General features: G+C 40.1%; 1 protein-coding gene across 1 annotated transcript in view; it reads left to right on the top strand.

Moving 5' to 3' along the window:
• The window catches only part of LOC138745872 (sortilin-like), a 125,463-nt gene that overhangs the window by 44,721 nt on the left and 64,157 nt on the right, over positions 1-16,585 (top strand). The window contains exons 3-4 of the mRNA XM_069903324.1: positions 8,081-8,157; positions 16,223-16,325. Coding sequence (XP_069759425.1) covers positions 8,081-8,157; positions 16,223-16,325 — 180 coding nt within the window. The remainder of the gene's footprint in view (positions 1-8,080; positions 8,158-16,222; positions 16,326-16,585) is intronic.

Here is a 16,585-nt window from a genome sequence, read left to right as displayed (position 1 = left end):
GGTACTCCAATGGACATGATCTGGCACCAGCAGGGGCCCCACCCCCCAATACCACGAGTACCCTGTCCAACCTCCCCTTCATGGGTACCCTTGGCCCATCAGGATTCACTGGGAGCCAACCTCCTTCCTCCACCTCTCCAGAGGGCCCCACTCCTTGTGGACCAGACCTGCCCAGCCACCCCCTCACTGCCAGACACCACCCTGCCCACATCACCTGCCCTGGTCAACCCGGGCTCAGGCTATCTCAACCTTGCCAACCTTTGACCAGGAGCCGACCTTGCGACGGTCTCAGAGACACACAGCTGTTGTGCCGCTTGAATTTGTAAAATGCAACCCGTCACCATTCTGTGCTGCTGACCTCCCCTACCCTGGACATTTTAACAAGGGGGTGAATGTGGTGATACAACCACCAGCCTATCGCAGGTTTCGATCTTTGTACCTGCAGGAAACCACCTGGGTGGCTGACTCCGCCTGGCCGGCTGCCAATCAACTGACCTGGATATAGACCAGGGGTCTTAAACTCAATTTACCCGGGGACCGCTGGAGGTAGAGTCTGGGTGAGACTGGGCCGCATCAGGTTTTCCACAAGAAAAGCTCTTACAAAAACATTCCAATGTTATCAAATGTCTTTATTTTTATTTTTTAACACAAAATAAGATGAAAAAATAAATAAATTAACAATTCATAAGAAAAAAAATAAAATCAATCAGTAATAAATAAATAAAATGAAAATAATAATAATGAAAATAATAATAATACAGCAGATAGGGAAGACTGAAGAAACCACATATAGTTGCTGACTGGAGAAATATAATTATTATTATTCAGATTCAAATGTCTGTATTAACAGTTCTTTAACCTTTAACTTTCTGAACATGAATGGAACATTGAACATAAACTGTTATGAACATGTCTTCTTCTGCCTACTTCTTACTGCTAGAGATCTGGCAGTGCTTCCTCTTGCATAGCCGAGCCACATTTGGCTTAAGGGAGGAGGCAGTTGAGACCCTCAGACGGGCTTGAAGATGCTCGTCAGTAAGTCTGGACCTGTACTTGGACTTATTGAAGTTCAAGGTAGAGAAGAGCTTTTCGCACAAGTATGTGCTCCCAAAAAGACACATGGTCCGCTTGAACATTTGGGAAAGCTCAGGGAAGCTGGGGGGCAATTCTGTCAAAAATTGCCCAAGCTTGTCTGCTTTTCCACTAACCTCCCTGAACTTGGTTTTGAGTAGAGTTGCACTGCAGGTCAGTGAGCTCCATTTGAAGCACAGGAGGGGCATCTTGCACATCAAAGGAGAAGGGGTCCGTAAAAATTTGAAATGTGGCTCTGTTTCAGTGTTTAGCTGATGCGTCTTTTCCGCTTCTTTTTCTGTCCTGCTGAGCAACAACTTCCAGGTTCAGACTGGCCGCCGAAGCGCGTGAAGCGGGAGCGGCCGCGGAAATTGCGCATGTGCCGCGTGCATATAATGACAAATAGAAAATGCACAGAAATATGCTTATATTCGCAATAAGCCCAGCCGATGTCCCGCCCCCGTGATTGGTAGGTTCGTTCAGCTCCGCACACAACACTGAAAAGTGCCAATCATATCAAACTCGCGGGCCACACTAACATTAAACTATCATATTAAGGCAGGGCCACAAACTATCGTCCCGAGGGCCGCAGTTGGCCCGCGGGCCACAAGCTTGAGACCCCTGATATAGACCTTGAGCTGGCCCCTCCCAGGCCAGTCACACGTGGAACCATCGAGACTGAAACCGTTGTACAAGACTAAATGGATTAAATCTGGTAGTGCAGTCTTTCTGTGTTTTGTGTCTGCTTGTTGCACCACATAAATAATCAAGAGTTTAAAATATAGGCTTGTATCAGGTACAATGAGTTCAAAATTACTAGATTGTTGTTCAAAATGCATTTAATTCAATGACATCTGCTGCCCTTATCCAGTCTGGCTTATGTCTGATTCAAAATTACCAAGACTGGTGCCTCAAAATGCCTTCTCAGTTCAGAAGCAATTACAAATTAAACTAGAAATGCTGGAAACACTCAGGAGGCGGGCAGAATCTGCAGAGAGGGAAACTTTTCAGAGTTAATATTTCAGGACTGAGGTTCTTGTTCAGGTGGACCAGAACCATTACACTGTTTGTGTCTCCATAGGTGCTGCATGACTTGATGATCACTTCAGCATTCTCTGTTTAGTATTCTGTCTGGACACTCCAACTGGATGACATTGGCATAGATTTCTCTGGTTTCGGCTAAACCACTCCCCATTCTCCTTCTCTTCTCCATCCCTCTATCTCCTCTCCTCCAGCTCTCCACCCCTTCCCTCTCTATTCACAGCACCATCCCCTCTCCTGATGTTTGCTGTTGTGCTTTCCCTCCGTTATCCCCTTATTGCCTCTTGCTTGTGGGCCTCTGTTCCTTTCCCCCCGCCCCCCCCCTCACCATTTTATTCAGGTGTCTGCCTACGTTTTGCTCATACCTTGAAGGCTTCAGGCCCAAAATGTTGGTTAGGTATCTATACATTTGCTATGTAAAGTACACTATTTGACCTGGTGAATTTCCCAAACATTGTGTTTTTAATTTCACTTCTCTGTTTAACTTCATCTTGAGTTTATATGGGAAGCATTTCACAATTGGAAGTGTGAGATTAAAATTATTTTTTTTCTCTTTTGATTTTTAACACTGAGAATTGTTGAATGTGAGTGAGAGAAATTTTTCTCTAGCTGGGAGAATAAAGTGGAGAGTATCCCATTTCTTATCCACAATTTGCCCTGTCCAAAATCCCATTCATTTTCACGGAAGCTAATGTAAGAGCTGATGTCATATAGGCAACCACTAAAATAATTTTACTTTTTAAGTTTAAATATCAGGATGCAGATGATTTATCCAAGGAACCTGATTAGTTTCCTGATATTCCTTTCAATAAAAGTTATCATTTTTGAATTTGGTTTGTTCAGAGTGTCAGTGAGGCTGTTAAAAGTAGTCCAAAAAAACACACTTATTTTCATAATTTCCATTTCTAAATGTAATGAGGATGATTACATCAAAAGACTCCCTCCTAAAACATTTAAACTAGGATGAGAATAACAGCATATCAATAAAATGAAATTTAATTGAGCAAGTATTGAAGACAATATTCTTCAGCAGGAGATTGATGTTGGAGGGGTTTGTGAGAGCAGTTTAGTGTGGGGGAGAAAATACCAAAAAGGAGCAAGACTAGGCTACCTGGGCCTGTGGCCCCGACTCTGCCGTTCATGGCTTATCTGGTTGTGGGCTTGCCTCCATTTAGGCTACCTGTTCCCCATAAACTTTAATTCCCCTACAATTCAAAAATCTACATTTGAGTTTTAAAAATAGTACATAAAGTGAATCAGTCTCTATTGCTTCATTGGACAAAGAATTCCTCAGGTTCACTACTCTCGGAGTGAAACAGTTCCTCCTCATCTCTGAAAGTACTCCTCATAAATCTTTAGACTCTATCCCCCCTTGTTTGAGTTTCACCTTCCAGTAGAAACACCCTCCCTGCTTGCATCTTGTGTATTTCTTTCATAAGATCTTTATGAATCCCTACTCTCCCTTATAAAACTCTAATGTCTATGGTCCCAGGCTTCTCATTAGTGCTCCCCCTCATTTCTGGTCAACCTGGAGAACCTCCTCAGCACCACCTCCAAAATTGGTATATTCTTTCTCAAGGTAGAAGACCAGAATTGCACACAGTAGTACAGGTACCAGTACCCCATCATTACATACGCAACAGCAGTGATAAAGATTAGCCCAGATGGTGTTATATTTAAAATAATATTTGTAATTATTAACAACAATTATATAACACCTAATGTAACAAACTTATCTAAAAACTTAACTAAATTTATTCATAATTATCTAACTTAAACTTTAACTCTGCGCGAATATATTGATGTGTGTGGAATACCCCAAGGCACCACAGCTCAAGGCTCAATTCCGGGAAGGCAGTTCTGAGTTCAAAGTTCAGGATGGGCTTGACATTGATGCAACATGCAGGCCTTAAATGATGAGACATGCACTTAGATGGAAGGAGCAATTCATGAAGTGGGTGAAAGAGACCAAGGGTGACAGAAGGTCACGAAAACCCTGGTTCTGGCACTTCAGAGAAATATCCTTTTTAGACGAAGGCTTTCTTCAACAATTAAAATCCCTTTTACGGGTCTGTCGAAATGAAGTGGAGTATTTCTCTGCCAATAGAGAACCCTTTTCACAGGTCAGTTGAGTAGAGAGCAGTATTTCTTCTGAGTCGAAGTGGTGTGCAAAATGAAGAAATCTGACAATTCTGTCTATAACCACACAATGAGGCCAAGTGGGTTTCTCAATCCCACAAAGGAGGCCGAAGATGTTTCTCTTGTGCTGCCTTCTTAAAATGGCCTCCTGAACAAAATGTGTACTGTCTTTTTAAGAAGCTGGTCACATGGTCTTTGCTTCAGAGCTTCTCTCCTTCACTGTGCAAAATGTATCAAGTAAAGAACATGCTGTCTCCGAAGCAAGGTTTTAAAAAAAAAAATCTGGTCTCCTAAGGGGACAGTCCCACACAAATAAATAGAACTGGTATGTGGGGGGAATGCCACCCATCCAGTTGCAGCAGAACCTCCCTGCTCTTAAATTCAATCCTATAAAAGAAAACATTCCATTTGCCTTCTTGATTATCTGTAAACTAACTTTTTGCAATTTATGTACAAGCACTCCCAGGTCACTCTATACAACAGCATGCTGCAGTTTTTCACCATTTAAATAATTGTCCAATTTACAATGTTTATTTCCAAAGTGGATGCCTTCCCATTTGCCAACATTGTATTCCATCTTCCTCTTCTCCATGGATTATCACCTTGTCTTGGTGGAGAAGCTTGTGTGGTCCTGAGATCCCAAGTGTGATGCCATCTGGAGCTATGCTCTTAGTAGGGCCACCCATGGCAATAAGATCAAGGGTGAGATCCCTGCCAAAGAAAAATCCAACCAAGACCTCAACAGTGGAACAGGCAGAGAAGGCGGGCAAAAGCTGCAACAAATCTATCACCTCCATTCATCATGGTTTCCATGCCTTTGGAATTGGTTGATTTATGAGGTTTCATGTGCTTCTTGGAATGCATCATTAGGTACACGTTAAACAAATACATGCACAGGCATCTTCGCTTGGTGGAAAATGGAACTGTCCATCATCCTCGACCTTGAGGGATAGCCACTCCATCTTCCAGACCCTTGCTTGCTCACTTAACCAATCTCTCCATTCTCTCTGTATCCTCCCACAATTTGATTTTTTTTCCCCACCAAGTTTAGCATAATCAGCAAAATTAAATGGGCTACACTTAGTCCCTGCCACCAAATAATTTGTATTTCATGAACTGTTGTGAGCCCAGCACTGATTCTTGCAGAACACAACTAAGCATTGATTGCCAACCAGAGAAATACCTATCTATCCTAACTTTGTGTTCCATTGGTTAACCAATCCTCTATCCATGCTAATACATTATCCCAACTCTCTGCATGCTTATCTTTTGCAATAATATTTTATGTAGCACCTTGTCAAATGCCTTCTAGAAATCCAAGTATACAACTTCTTCATGTTCCTTTCTTTCCACTGTGCTCATTATCTTATCAAATAACTCCAGTAAATTAGTTACATGTGACCTGCCCTTGTCTGCTTGATAGAACAACTTTGCTCTTGTTATTTCTTCCTTAATAATGGCCTCAAGCAGGTTGCCTCACTATGGATGTTAAGCTAACTGACCTAGTGATAACTGTCTTTTGTCAACCTTGTTTTTTTAAACTGTGGAGGTTATATTTGCCTTTTTTTCTGTTGATTGGCACTTCAAGAATTCTGGTAAATTATGACAAATGCATCTGATATAAATTTTGCCATTTCATTCAGACCTTGGGATATATTCCAGGAACACCAGCAGGCTTGTCTATTGGGCCCACTAGTTTGCTCAGTACAACTTCTTTCATGGTAGTAATTGTATTGAGGTCCTCATTTCCCATTGCATCCATTTCCCATTGTGATGTGTTTTCCATCATGAAAAATGGCACAAAATGGTTTTCCAAGTCTTCAGCCATTTCCTTGTTACGAGTTCAGAGGACTCATTAACCCAGCAGCAATTGATAATCACTAAGGCAAATGGTTACTTAAACAAAAGTTGCTTTTAATTATCTTTAAACATGAAAACAGAATCACACTTTAACTTAACTAACCTAACTTAAGCCCCTTCTAATTCTAAGTGCATGTGTGTATAATTCCCGTAATAGCCACAAAATCATACCTATTTGTAGTGATTGATGCCACAGGTTAATAGACCTTGTTTCAAATACTGCAGGCATTGAGATAAAAAGCCCTTCCTAGTTCATTTCACTTTTCTGTACTTCACATTTGTTTTTTTTTAAAATCCCCTTGATCTCTGCATTGCTTCCCTCCGTCTTTTTGCATCGGTTCCCATACCCCAACGCCCCCTACCTCCCACCCCACAGTCATATTAGTTTCAACACACTTCGACAGTATCAACAAACAATCCCCCCATGACATTGATCCCAGACCTGCCCAGGTGTTGACTATCCAATTTGCAGTGATCCTAAATCCTCTAGGACCAGTTTCTTCCTGTACCACTGCCCAAGACATCTACTTTGTTATTTCTACTCTGACCAACACATTGCACTGATAGTAATCCTGTGATTACTACATTTGAGGTTCTACTTTTTAATTTATCTCTATGCTTGATTTTTACCTGTCATCGATACCTACGTGCACCACAACAATTGGCTGTTCATCCTCCCTTTAACAGTCATCCCATAATTCAGTGCTGAAACACATTTTCCAAGCAAAGCAGTAACATGTTTGTAATTTAGGCTTTAAGCTTCAACCTGAGGTTCCATTTGGTTCTTACCTCAATTCTTCAACCAATATTCACTCTGATCTCTTCATCTTCAACATCCTATACAGTTCCATTGAAGCTCAACTTAAGCTTGAAGGATTCAGGGTTATATTGCAACCTGATATGATAGTCCTCTGAACAAAACAATTTCAAAAAATTATTTTCAACATAGTCAGACAACATGGAGCAGATCCCTTAACTGCTTGACCGTGCTGACAAGTTGACATTCTGGGCTATTCTCATTTGCCTGAATTTAGTCCATGTCCATCTTAACCCTGGCTCTCCATATATCTGGGGAAATGTCTTGTGACTGTCAAAATCATGCTTGCTTCTCTGGTTGCTAGATCTGTGAGTCAGCAGGTCTGTTAGCTCTGCTACAATGCACCATCCTTATCTCTTGGGTCAATGTGAACTGGCAGTGAGTGAAGAAACACCCAGTCCCAAAGGCTGATATAGATTTGGATTCAATTGCTACATCGGAATGACTGCTTCATCAGAAGCTCTGACCTGGAATAAAAGCTTTGGGAATCCAATTAACAAGTTTGAGAGAGTTGCCTTAATCTTGAATTTGATCTTAAAATATTTTGATAATAAAAGAAAATATTATGTACTTCATCCTTTCCTATGAAATTATTGCATGTAGAAAGAAAAGAGTTTGTTTTAATAAATAGGTTCCAATTACCTGTTCCAACCTGCAGAAGTCTTCAGTCGTTTGTAAATAAGTGTCTCTTTCTGGTTGATGCAATGGTGCTTTCCCATGATCTGGTGGTTATGGGAGAGGATGTGGGCTGAAGTGGTGTGGGCTGAATCTGCCATACCACTAAGCGATGGAAATTTATCATGTTGTTGCTTCCATTGTATATGACTGGCTCCTTCATGGAGAATAGCCCGGCATCTTCCTTGGCTTCTTTGGAAAAGCGGTGGAAAGCAGGAAATAGTCATGGGCTGAAATTTTCAGTGTGCCAAGTGAAAGATGATGGAGGCACTGAGAGCATTGAGAACTAGGTTAGATTTAGGCTTTTTTATGGATTGAACCCTCTTGGTTATTTTGCTTAGAGGAGGAGGGAACCTGAACCCTTCAGATCAAACATACAAGTTCAACTTTTGTTCAACTATTGCCAATTGCTTTACTTTACGGCATTTCTCAGTTTTGTATTTCAGTACTAAAACTAATATCTATATCAATTTTCAGATCATCCTTGCATTGACTACTTTCAACTTGCCACTTGCTTGGCTATTTTTTGGAGGTTCGTCCCGACTGTACAGAAGGTAAGATTGTATTGCTTATGTCTTGCATCCTACTGTTCTGAGTTTGTAGTGCAATAAGCAAAAGTGCTGGAGAAACTCAGCAGGTCGCTTAGCGTCTTTCGCAAGTATAGGGTAACTAATGTGGTTACCTTTTATCCTTTTCTTCCTGTAGATGTTGCATGACCTGTTGAATTTCTACAGCACTTCTGTGTCTGTGCTCTGTAACTGGGTTAATCCATTTTCAAGTGGTTGCACTAATGCAATTGTTTTAAGTGGGGAAGTACTTCATCTAGATATTGGAAGATATTCACTCTGCATGTCAATTCCTCAATTAAGAGGCAGAGTACTTGTCTAAATCACACTCTTTGGAAGTAAATACTGAATTTTACATTTGCGACATTCTTATTAGATGCTGTGAAGATGTCCAGTAATTTTCGAGGTAATACACATTTTACCTTTAATGTTTTCCTTCATTCTCAACCCTAACTAGACGTTATCAGTTGATCTAAATTATTTATTTTGACACATTTCTGTCCAATTAATATTCCAAAGGAAGACTGACAAATGTATTCCTCACTTATTCCAGATGTCGAGAACCCAAATGAGGTGCACTGTCCAAGCATTGTTCTGTTGCCACCTCCACGCCCTATTGTAGTGATTGATTATTATTGCTGATGGCAGCTATTGCCAAGATAAGTAAGGAATATTACATAATGTGTAATGATCCGTCTTGAAATCCACCCAATTAGTATTACTGTTATTCTCTGAGCAACAGTGCATAAACGATAATCAGTGGGAGGGTAACTTTTGGACATGATATTTTGGGATAGGGCAGTGGTTTTCAAACTTTTTCTTTCCACTCACATACCACTTTAAGTAATCCCTATGCCATAGGCGCTCTGTGATTAGTAAGGGATTACTTAAGGTGGTAAAAAAACACCATGCTGGAGAAGTCAAGCAGTGTCCTTTATGTAGCAAAGGTAAAGATACATAATTGATATTTGGGGCCTCTCAACAAAGTATGAGAAAATGCCTGCAGGCATCTGAACAAAAGACACTGTTTGACCCGCTGAGCCCTTCCAGCATTTTGTTTTTTTTTAACCTCAGCCATGTTTCTACAGAATTTTGTGATTTACTTAAAGTGGTATATGGGTGGAAAGAAAAAATTTGAAAGCCTGTATTTTAATTGTACCTAATTGACTCGTTATGTGCATGGTTTCATAACTCCAAAGGAAATGGGCCAATGGCAATTTTTCTCAAGCAAAATATTTGAGTAACAATTGACCCTAGAGCAGTGGTCCTCAACCTTCCCCCCCACCCCCCCCAATCACATATGACGTTAAGTAATCCTTTGCTAATCACAGAGCACCTATAGCATAGGGATTACTTAAGGTTGTATGTAAGTGGAAAAAAGTTTGAAAACCACTGGGATAGGGTTTATACACTTTTGGAAAGTCATGGGAGTTAGAGACAGTCAACATAGCTATGTGGGGGCCAGGTCAATTCTTATCAATTTGAGTTCTTGAGGAGGTATCAAAGGTGGATGGTGAGAGTAAGGCAGTAGATATTATCTACACAATGTTTGACAAGGTCCCTCACCGTCGGCCAATTCAGAAGGTACAGAAAAATGAGATCCAGAGTGAGCTAATAATTTGTATAGGAAATTAGCTGGCCCATAGAAGACTGAGGGTGATGATAGAAGGCTGTTATTTGGACTAGAGGTCTGTGACCAGTGGTGCTGCACAGGCTCAGTTTTGGGACCCCTGTTATCAATTACCTGGATGAAAAGGCAGATGGGTGGGTTAGTAAGTTTGCAGATGATACAAAGCTTTGGTGGAATTGTTGATTGTACAGAGGGCTACCAAAGAAAACAACAATATGCAAATCAGTTGCAGAGGTGAGCAGAGAAATGGCAGGTGGTCAGATTAAAGGAGAATGTATAAATTAATGGCAGGGCTCTGTAAAGCATTACTATGCAGTGGAATCTGGCGGGTCCAGGCCCACAGCATACTGAAAGTAACTATGCAGTCGGTCGGGGTACAGAAGAGGTTCACATCAGTGAATCTTCAAATTAAAACCTTGCTCTTTAATTGCTCTATTTGGATCATTTCAAGATGATTTACTGACTCCAACTCAAAACCAAATTTTATCGTTTACTTCATTGATGGCCAGACATGCAATTTTGATTAAATGGAAAGACAATATTCCACCTACACATGCACAATAGTTAAGTGATATTATTGTCTTGTTTAAGTTTAGAACAAGTTGGATATGCCATTAAAGAGTAAAATATTAACTTTCCATTTATGAATTATGATCATAACTTAAAGAATTTGGGTTGTTCTGAAGCTTTGGTGCTGTGTTGTCCATCTCCAGGCTGTTGTGACTTGATTCCTATGTGTAAGTTTTGAATTATAATGTTGTTTTTTTCCTTATCTTTTAAATTGTACATTACAATATATAACTGATGTAGACATCAATAAAAATATTTTAAAGAAAGAGGTTCACCAGAATGTTACGTAATTTAGAGAGTATGAGTTGTGAGGAGATATTTGACAAATCTGGGTTGTTTTCTCTGGAGTGTCAGAAGCTGAGGAGAGACCTGATAGAGGTGCATAAAATCACGAGAGGCATTTAAAGGGTGGACAATCTGAATCTTTTTCCCCAGGGTAAAAGTATCACACCTCGGAGGATGTACATTTAAGGTGAGGGGGAGGAATTGTAAAAGAAATGCACAGGGCAAATATTTAAACAGAGAATGGTAGGAGCCTGGTACGGGCTGTCAGCAGTAGTGGTGATAGCAGATGCAATGGGTGCATTTTAGAGACTTCTGGGCAGAAACTCAGAAATGGAGGAAGATAGAAGGTTATTTATCAAGTGTAAGCGGCAGATGTTTAGCTTGATGTGGACATCCTATTCTGCACAGGCATGTGGGCTGAAGGGCCTGTTCCTGTGCTGCTCTGCTCCTGTGAGACAAGGTCTTCAGCTACCAATGGTGTCTATCTGCCGCACGTGCCTGGATATTATAAGGTAAAAACATCATGAGATGGGACCGGAGAAGGAGTCACCCAGTACTAAGGAGTAACAGAATGCAGATGTGACCTTGTACACTCAAGATAAGCTTTGCACTAACAAGAATGATGTGCAGCAGGCTAACAGAGAAGGGTAGCAACAGTTTATTCATTGGACAATGTAATGGTATGATAATTTACTAAGTAGATATCCTGAGGTATAAAAAAAACACCACTTGCTGATAACGGCAGAATGCGCCTTCTCCAACTAACACTGTTAGTTGCAAGTGTTACAATCCGGCAATAAAGAACAAAGAACCTTGATTTCGACTCAGTCTGGTGTTTGACTCACTCATTCATGAACAAAGCAGACCTAACAATATGCTGAAGCATTAATGCTGACCCATCCACTCGAGTATTTCATCCTGATGTCTTGAGGCGATGTAAAGCTATATTATCACTTGCATTTGCCATATTCCTGACATTTCCAGCTACAACAATAGTTAGCAACAAGTAACTGGCACACCTGCATCAGTTTCTCTGTTGAATGAAAAATTCATTGTTATGAAGAAATATTCAAATGAAAGAATGATTAGAAACTTGTACAAGGAAGTGGGTTTTATGTGAACAAAATGGAAAGGATAGGTGGAGTGAATTGGAGAAGAAATCTCATGGTGTGAGAAAAATCTCAAATTTGCAACGTGAAGTCGTGGATGTTAGCAATTCTACATGCTATAATTAAGCAGTCTCTGTGAAGTCATCAGAGGAACTGTGAGCAAACATTAACAGCCAAGAGCTTTGTGTCAAAGCTCAGAAGATTCTAAAATTACCTGTAAAATCTCTTCCATGTTATAAGGTTAATGTGCAAGGTTTTTCAGGACAAGGTACCACACCAAAACTTGTGTGATAGAAATAGTTACAGAAAGTGCAAAACCTGTCCCTGCATCTTCCTCCCACACCTCCATCCAGGGCCACAAACTGACCTTCCAGTTGAGGTAGAGCTTTAAGTACACATCGTCCAACCTAGTCTACTACATTTGGTGTGTTTGGTTTGGCCTCCAGTACATTGGTGCTACCAAACGTACTCTGATTGTTGTGTAAGCCTGACCTGCCAATAGCCAATCATTTCAATTCCCCTCTGCATTCCTTGACTTCATCTGTTGTCAGAGTGAAGGCAAACATAAACTGGAGGAACAACACATATTTCTCCTAGATAGCTTTCAACCCATTGGCAAGAACATTGATTTTTTCCAGTTTTAGGTAACTTGCCTCTCTCTGGTTCCTGTTTCTATCTCTCTCCAGGCCGCCCTCCCACCTGTACTCACTTCTGTACCTCTCCCACCTTTGGCCAACACTCTATCACCTCAGCCCTTTCCCAGATCTACCCCCCTTCCTACCCTTTTTTATTTTTGCCCTTGATATCGCAGCTTCCTACTTATAGTCTGTCAAGAATTCTGACCTGAAATGTTGGGCTAACCATTTCTACTCATGGATGCTCCCTGACCTGCTGAGTTTCTCCAGAAACTCATCATTTGCTCAACATTCAAGCACATTATTTTATGCCAGAAATAATATCTTTCACAACAGTTTGGATTATTGTACCCTGTTGAGTTCATAATGTTTGATTTCAGAATGAAGCCTTTGTTAGCTTTATAAAAGTGCAGTTCAGTGAGTATTATTATTCACCTCTCAAAATAATATAACCAGCACAATGCAATATTCTAATAAAAAGACAGAAATACTGGAGGAGCTCAGCTGGCCTTGCAGTGTCCATAGGAGGTAAAGGTACCGACATTTCGAGCCTAAGCCCTTCTTCATAACATACCTGTTGAACTCCATCATTTCTGTGTTTTTACTGCAATCTCAACGTCTGCAAACTGAGTGTATCACTCAATTCAACATTCAAACAGTATAATACAAAAGGTGGGAGGTTTACAGAATCTGGAGAGAATGAAATCAAAGAGATTATGTTGAGCATTAGCCCTTATCTGACAGCTCCTCCATAATAATTTCTCAAGAGTGACCGCAGTAAACACCTTAATGATGTGGATGCTAAGAAGGAAAAAATCATGTCACCTCAAAGTGCTGGTGCTAAGAAATGCTGGAACTCTCACAGGGTTCCTATTGACAATGACCAAGGCAATATGCATTTTTCTTGCTTAATCCGGCTCCTGCTCTCTCATAAAACATTTTATCCAAAGAAGCAGTCGAAGGGACAATAACTTTCTGTGTGTCCGATAGTAGGGAGTCCCCTCTGTAATGACCACTGTAACATGGGCCTCCTTTCTTGAAGAAGGTCATTACTTGGTCTCTCTGATGTCCCCTGCATGTCCTCTTCTTTCCAGCTGTGGAAGATACGTGTATGAATTTGTGACTGAAGTTCCTCACCACCGAGTTTGAGCCTTTCAGCAGGAATGCTTGATCCTGAAAATCAACATTTTCACTTGGCATATTTAAACCTTTATTGATTTTTGGTTGGTTAGAAGCAGTTGCAAGGGTAGATTGGGGAATTAGTTGGTGGAGTGGAATCAAGAGTGGCACATTGAGGCCAGAGTCATGGGCGGGAAACTCTTCAAAGTGTCCCTTCCAGATGACACTAATTGTTTTTCCATTCTTAAGTTGATCTCAGCCTTTCATAACTTGAACCATAGTTTACCTTAATAGTCCTTAACTGCTGATTTGCTTGACCTCTGAGGTATTTCTAGTTCTTTAGAGCACAATATTGAGTTGGTCTTTAGATGTCTAAAGCCTTTCCCTTGAAATGTGATTTTTAATCGACTAAAAATTTGTATTTGTAGCTAATTAGTAGTTCTGCAATCTCCAGCATCCTCATCAACCACCTCCACTCTGTCAAGTTATGCTCCGGAATGATGAGAAATACAATAAATACGAGGTTACGCATGATACAATATAACTGGATACACAGGCTATACATTACACCTCAAAAGTTAAATAAATGGGACCCAACAGTATCTGATAGATGTTTTCGATGTAAAAAAGAAATGGGAACAACAATTCATGCAATCTGGACATGTGAGAAAGTAAAAAATTTTGGGAAGATCTCAATCAGATATTAAATAAGATAACAGAAAACAATATACCAAAGAATCCAGAGATCTTCCTCCTAAGTAACATAAAAAACAAAGAATTTGGAATTTATTTGGAGGATGCACAAAAAAGATTTGTTAAGATAGCTCTAGCCGTAGCAAAAAAATGTATTATGTCAACCTGGAAATTGGAAGATAATTTGAAAATACAACAATGGTATATAGAAATGAATAAATGTATTCCATTGGAAAAAATAACATATAGTTTAAGAAATAATATTGAAATATTCGAACAAGTTTGGGAGCCTTACATTAAATAAAATAGCGAAAACCTACCGGGGACAGTCATTACCTAAGTTAACGGAAGGAAAAGGAAATGAAAAGAATGGACTCAGTAGAATTTCTGGTGTATTTTTATTGAATGACAACATTGTCTGACTGGTTTAATGTATCCTAAAAATGTATACCTTAAATGGACGGGAGGGGAGAGGTAGGGAGGGTGGGATGGGAGGATGGAGGGGTGGGGGGAGAAAATGGCACTGTATATGTGTGAAAAGTAAAAAGTGTGTACCATGGTTAATGTGATTTATGGTGTGAAAAATAAAAAATTTTAAAAAAAAACCCCACCTCCACTCTGTCAAAGAGAGACTATTTGAATCACAAAGTGGGTCCAATTCATCAGACAATGCCATGGAAGTGATGTTCCCACATGACAGGTCCAAGAGAAATTCATAAAGTAGCATTAATTAACAACTCCAAATGCTTTGTTTGACCTCAAGAGATTTTTTCCACTGAGAAACATCTCCCTCCATTTTGATTGCTCAGAGATATTTACCACAATCTTCTCAGTTAAAACGAGAAAATCTGCAGATGCTGAGATCAGTGCAGATGTGTTGGAGAAACTCAGTAGTTCACATAGCATTCATGGGAGGTAAAGGAGCCCAGGCCCAAAATATTGGTTACTTCCCATGTGTGCTGCCTGGCCTGATGAGTTTCTCCAGCATATTTGTATATTGCCACAGACATATGGATGTTTTGTGATATTATTCAAGTTGTGATCATTACCAACATGTCCACAGCAGACTCCATCCCAGTCTGGACTGGTGTTATGCAAGGCTGCATCATTTGCCTCAACAAACATTCCACCAGAGAGGATATAACTTTTGGTGTAAATAGGAAACTGTTGAACTATCTGTGGGCCCGCTATGGAACTAGAATGGAAAAATGTCATCATATATTGAGCTTCATCATTCATGTCAATTAAAATGTAATTCTAGTAGGGAAGAACAAATATGCAAAAATATTCAATGGAAAGGAAAACCAGGAAGAATGAAGGTCCACAATACTATTCATTTGGCGCTTTTAAAATCCAGATTATTTTTATCATGACTTTGTCACTGCAAAATAACAACCACAAAATGTGTCCATTTATTGAATGTGATACAAGGAAGGAACTATTCTAGTCATGGGATGACTTGAGTTCAATTTGCTTTGGTGTTGGAATCTCTGGTAAATTCATTTGGTTTGTTTTATTTAATGTTCACAGGCAGCTGCTTAAAGCACATATTAAGCTCCTTGGCATATTCATCTGCATTGAATACATTGATGAGGGACCTAATATTATAAAAAAACCTCTAAAATTTGTTGTCAATATACAAAACAAGTCAAACATACAGAGGCAAAGAAAACAAAATTATTTCCATGGCCATGTCATGAGATTCCATCGGCACCCAATTACCACAAATTCCCCCCTTCACCCAAACTTGCTCCATCCTGGCTTTCTCATGAAATCTGCCTATGGGGATGAGATTATCCCAATTCAATTATCTGGTTCCCCTGGAGAGGTGAGATACAGGGAGTAATTATTTGCAGCCCCTTCTGTATAGTAAAAGGCGAAAGATTTATACAATCTGAAAAGAAACCAGAGTATACTTCCCCTTTTGTATAGTGACACTAACGGCAACTCTTCACTTTTAAATATCTTTGTTTCAGTTCACATAAAAATATATGCTGTCTTTTAAATTGCAGTGAGGATTATGGGAAAACATTTACTGATATCTCAAATGTACTCCAGACTCATTATATACGGAAAGAATTTGGAATTAACATTGGACCAGAGCATTCAAAGAAGGTGAGATTTTTTTTTATTCTTCACAAAAGAAACAGGAAATACCTTTGGAGGTATTAATTGTGCAGCAAGAAACAATCTGCTGGAGAAACTCACAGGTGAGCAGCAGTGGAAGTAGGAATGGATGGAGGGGAGAGTGGAATGGGAGTGGTGGGGAAAGGACTTAACCATTTTGGGTTGAAACCCTTCATCAAGACTGAAAATGGGGGAGGAGTCACGTGATGGAGTAGTGGCCGGACGGTGAACTCCAGCCCTCTCCAGAA

The sequence above is a fragment of the Narcine bancroftii genome, chromosome 11, assembly GCF_036971445.1.
Source record: "Narcine bancroftii isolate sNarBan1 chromosome 11, sNarBan1.hap1, whole genome shotgun sequence".
Classification (NCBI taxonomy): domain Eukaryota; kingdom Metazoa; phylum Chordata; class Chondrichthyes; order Torpediniformes; family Narcinidae; genus Narcine; species Narcine bancroftii.
This window is presented reverse-complemented; position numbering and strand designations above follow the sequence as displayed.